We start from the raw sequence: 4,340 nt of genomic DNA, 5'->3' as shown, positions 1-4,340 counted from the left end.
GAGAAAGTGGTCAAGAGGAAGACATGGTGATACCCAACTTTTTACTATTGATACTACAAGTATATACTATACTTGGCATGCAAGGACACTTCAATACAAATTTTATAGTTGACATGTACAAGTACTCAAAACATGTCATGGGCATGTACTTCAAGGTTAAGAGATATACAGTAAATAATACAATGCATTCAATTCTTCAGCTAAAACAACCATTACAAAAAAACATACATGTAATACTGTATAGTGCTTTATTTTGGCGTTTTTGCAATAAAATTCTAATTGGCAGTTTTTAATTTGGCGATTTTTGTGTACACGTGCAATACTGAGCATGCGCATTAATGATTGGCGGTTTTAATATTGGTGATTCTGCTTGCAAACCGCCAATTGCCAAAATAAAACTCTGCAAAATTAAAGCACTATATGGTATGTACAAACCTTAGGCTTACAGTATGACGTCATGACATGTACGTACATACATTGTATAAAATAATTATGAAACATTAACACAAATAAAAGAAGTGACATGTACTAAAGTAATTGTGGAAGCAGGGTTTCCCACAGGATTTTGGCATAGTGCTCATGCAGGTTCTTTCAAAAAATTAATCGCTAGAAAAAAATTCCATTAAAAAAATAACAATTGATATTTTACAAATTTTAAAGTTATTCCAAAATCATGCTAAACACTCTGTCCTTGACCAAATTTCATAAAAAATGACTAGAAGAGAATTCTTCATTTTATATTTTTTCTTGACACTTGTACATATACGTATTCTTGCATTCTGTAGCAAGTTTGAGCTGATTCCAATCAAAAGTAAATTTTTACAAATTTTAACAACTTACTCAAAAATCGGGTTGAAGTCCCTGTACTATTATAGTACAGGGTTTTTGGCCAAATTTCGCCAAAAAAGACTAGGAGACAAATCTTAATTTAAAAAATTTTTCTGATACACATACATGTTATTATGTTGTATAGGAAGTTTGAGCTCATTATGATCAAAATTGAATTTTTACAAATTTTTAAGTTACCCAAAATTGGGCCAAAGTCATTGTACAGGGCTTTGGCCAAACTTTGCTAAAAATGACTAGGAAAGAATTTCTAATTTTTATAATTTTTTCTGATACGCATTCATGTTATTATGTCATGTAGCAAGTTTGAACTGATTCTGATCAAAATTGTATTTTTTATGAATTTTTAAAGTTACTAAAAATCGGGCCAAAGTCTCTGTACTACTGTACATACATGTAAAATATGTAGAACAGAAAATGTCACTAAAAATTACTAGCAGAGAATTCTCAATTTTTATATTTTTTCTGTTACAAACATTATTCTTAATGTTACATGTAGAAAGTTTAATCAAAATTGATTTTTATAAACTGTTATGCTGCTCCAAAGCCATGTACAGTGCCTGCTTGTCAGCTCATGAAGTTCATGCTGTTTAGCTCACTTAGCATGCTTTGTGGAAAACCTTGCACATATTCATATTTACTGTACATCAACACTAATACAAGGAATTACAAGCAATTACTGTTAACAAATATAAATGTAACTTACATAACTATCAATCAATACATCAGAATTTAAAATGATGTATAGTATTATACATGTAAACAATTAATATTGCCCTGATTTGGGAGACTTTTCTACCATATACATGTATAGACAAATAATTATTATTAATAGGATAAATATTTCTACACATAAAGCAATGCAAACAGGGAAAAAACTCAAATCGACAATACATGTACAAACGATAGAACTTTGTAATGATTGAAACTTACATTTCAGTAGTCCACTTCAAATAAAAATAGCCATTAAGTTTAAAATACCATTTCTAATAAAAATATTATAAGAAAAGAACATAAAGAGACTAGCTCTAAACCACTCATTAATTAAGCTCAACCATTAATTACATGTAAGGTGATCTAAATTAAATTCTAGTTAAATTATATTTAGTTTATGTACTAGCAGGCAATTAATATGAACCGTCAAAATTCCCATAATAAAATAAACAATAATTTATTCAATTTATATTTCACAAATTAATTGTAAGATGTAACTAAAAAAGCTCAACAGTAGGCAGGGATGTGGATGAACCACTACTGGTTCCCTATTGTTGGATTACAATAAAAATATTTTCTACAGGTCAACACATTACCGTATAGACAAAGGTTTTATTGACAAAGGTTTTATTTTAACGAGTTGAGTCAGTTGAAAATTTTAAATAAAACAACGAATTTTATAATCGTCAGAAATTTTGTACCACGTGTACAAGAAGGCACAAACTTCTTTTATTTGTCAAATTTAAACTCACCAACTCGGGAAATTTACTGTTTTTATCAAATTTTTTATTCATCAATAAATCCCCTATACAGTATTGCTTTTAGGCCCTACACCATTAAAATACAGACTCTAAATCACACCCATTTGCTAGCAGTGCATGTATTTTTAGTCATAAAATTAAATATATCTCTTAGAACATCTACAGATCATTTACCTTATGACTTCAATAAATCAGTTGATATTTACTAATCCTAGCCTCTAGAACAGAGGAAATTCATGAAAGGAGTTCTACACTTCACAGATGACAACACGTGGTAGGGTGGAGTTTAACTCGTGGGCGTAACTTTAAGGCGTGGTCTTCACAAACTGTGACACGCCCATAAAAAAAGCATTCAAGCAGGTAACTTGAGTTTTTCATGGGTTCTGAGCTGCAGGTCAAGTATCAGAAGCTAGCACAGGAGTATGCTAAGGTATAAACTATCAGTACAAACATTTTATGAATTGTTTTGTAAATGGAATTTTTTGTGCACAAAATATTAGCGACCACGCCCTTTTAAAGAACTTGAAATCTTTAGCATACTATTTTGATTATTTAGATTGAGTGATATGCTGTATAGCTAGAAAATTTTGTGGCCTGGAATTCCTGCTTTTTTATTAGGCCACAGCAGGCCAAAGGGCATTCAAAAATTTGCAAAAGGAATTTTCTACACAGAAAAATAATGTATATATACATATACATACTAATTTTATAGTTAAGAGCTCAAGTTGACGTCCTCAAACAAGCTGTCAGAACTGAACAGAATGCAAAGGCATCATTGGAGGTACTTCTATATTTTGAACTTCTGCATATCATGACATATCAGTACAAATTGGGACATATCTATTATGATTTTACTGTGATATTTTATTTTTGTCTAGTACCTCTTAGTCTGTATGCATCTTTGCATTATTTTCTAGGTAGAGTTAAGAACAAAGGATCAAGCTCTTAGGAAACATGCACAGGAAAATGAATCATTGAACTTTCGAAATCAACAGGTATGAGAATTTTTTATTGAAATTTTAATGTCTCCATTATTATTTTGATTAGTTGTCAAAGCGTGTCTCAATGCTTCAAGATGACTTGGAATCATGAACAAAAGGAGAAAAGAAAAAGGTACATGTCCAAGTATAATGCCATTAAATACACTTGTAAAGAAGCATGTTTAACTGATTTTTTGTGAATGATAAGTGATAATGTAAAATTGCCTGGACCCTATTATGTACTCTTGCCTGGACTTAGAATATGCATATACTTGGAAATTGGTAAATAACTCTTAATTTATAGGTGAATGTGCTCCGAAAAACAATTTCATAATTACACAGTTGCACTCAATGGAAGTGTTAAGGAAAAGGACTACTGGTTATACTGAGGAAGAGTTTAAATCTACTCTCTCTGAACTGGATAAGCTATGCTGTGACATAGTGTCTTCATTTCCTCCTGATAGTGTCATCATGATTGTCTGTGGTAGTGGGCATATTGGGGAAGTGAGAGAACTCCAGAAGGATTCCAGTACTAGTCTTGAGGTCCTGAAAAGTGCTGTGATGAAAGCAAGGAAGGGTAGAGTTTTTGCATTGTTAAAGTAGTTTGATTTTATTTTTATTGAGAACTGTTTTTGAGATTTCAAATAATTTTGCATATAATGGGTGGTACAGGGACATGATGCAATGTAGTTTCACAGGCCAGACCATTCCCCAGCCTACACTAATGATTGTAGGCTAAGGAATGGTATAGACGCAATGAGTTTTGGCCAATGCTTATTTTTTTACAAAGCAATTAATAGAATTGTTAAATGTTAATAATAATTAGAGAGCAGCAAAAAAACTTAATCAGCAAATAGAACTATATACTAGCTAGATTAGTTAAGTCTAACAATGTACTAAGTTGGCTAATAACACTTAAGGCCTAATTAATTATATGTAAAGTTAGCGATTCTTTTTCTTTGTTGCATCTTGAAGACGGACTATTTCCTTCCATGTACAAACAACTTGACTTAGTTTAATATCAGGAGGAAACAACTCC

General features: G+C 31.4%; 1 protein-coding gene and 1 long non-coding RNA gene across 2 annotated transcripts in view; one reads left to right on the top strand and one right to left on the bottom strand.

The window, feature by feature from the left end:
* LOC109582401 (uncharacterized) overlaps nt 1–1,819 on the bottom strand; it is a 4,735-nt gene extending 2,916 nt beyond the window's left edge. The window contains exon 1 of the long non-coding RNA XR_002185078.1: nt 1,780–1,819. This is a non-coding gene — a long non-coding RNA (uncharacterized LOC109582401). The remainder of the gene's footprint in view (nt 1–1,779) is intronic.
* An 819-nt stretch (nt 1,820–2,638) lies between these two features.
* LOC109582399 (protein phosphatase 1 regulatory subunit 21-like) lies at nt 2,639–3,964 on the top strand. Its single transcript, XM_019997081.1, has 5 exons — nt 2,639–2,751; nt 3,034–3,102; nt 3,239–3,316; nt 3,369–3,434; nt 3,606–3,964. The coding sequence occupies exons 1-4, from the start codon at nt 2,698–2,700 to the stop codon at nt 3,411–3,413; spliced, it is 246 nt and encodes an 81-aa protein (XP_019852640.1). The 5' UTR covers nt 2,639–2,697; the 3' UTR covers nt 3,414–3,434; nt 3,606–3,964.
* Nucleotides 3,965–4,340: the final 376 nt, after the last annotated feature.

This window comes from Amphimedon queenslandica, unplaced genomic scaffold, assembly GCF_000090795.2.
Source record: "Amphimedon queenslandica unplaced genomic scaffold, v1.1 AMPQUscaffold_13385, whole genome shotgun sequence".
Classification (NCBI taxonomy): domain Eukaryota; kingdom Metazoa; phylum Porifera; class Demospongiae; order Haplosclerida; family Niphatidae; genus Amphimedon; species Amphimedon queenslandica.
Note: the sequence above shows the minus strand (reverse complement) of the source record. Positions and strands in the feature narration are given on the sequence as shown.

Coding starts and splice junctions, on each gene's coding strand:
- LOC109582399 (XM_019997081.1), top strand. CDS start 2,698: ATGGGTTCTGAGCTGCAGGTCAAGTATCAGAAGCTAGCACAGGAGTAT. Junction 3,103..3,238: donor ATGCAAAGGCATCATTGGAG/GTACTTCTATAT, acceptor ATTATTTTCTAG/GTAGAGTTAAGAACAAAGGA. Junction 3,317..3,368: donor TGAACTTTCGAAATCAACAG/GTATGAGAATTT, acceptor TATTTTGATTAG/TTGTCAAAGCGTGTCTCAAT.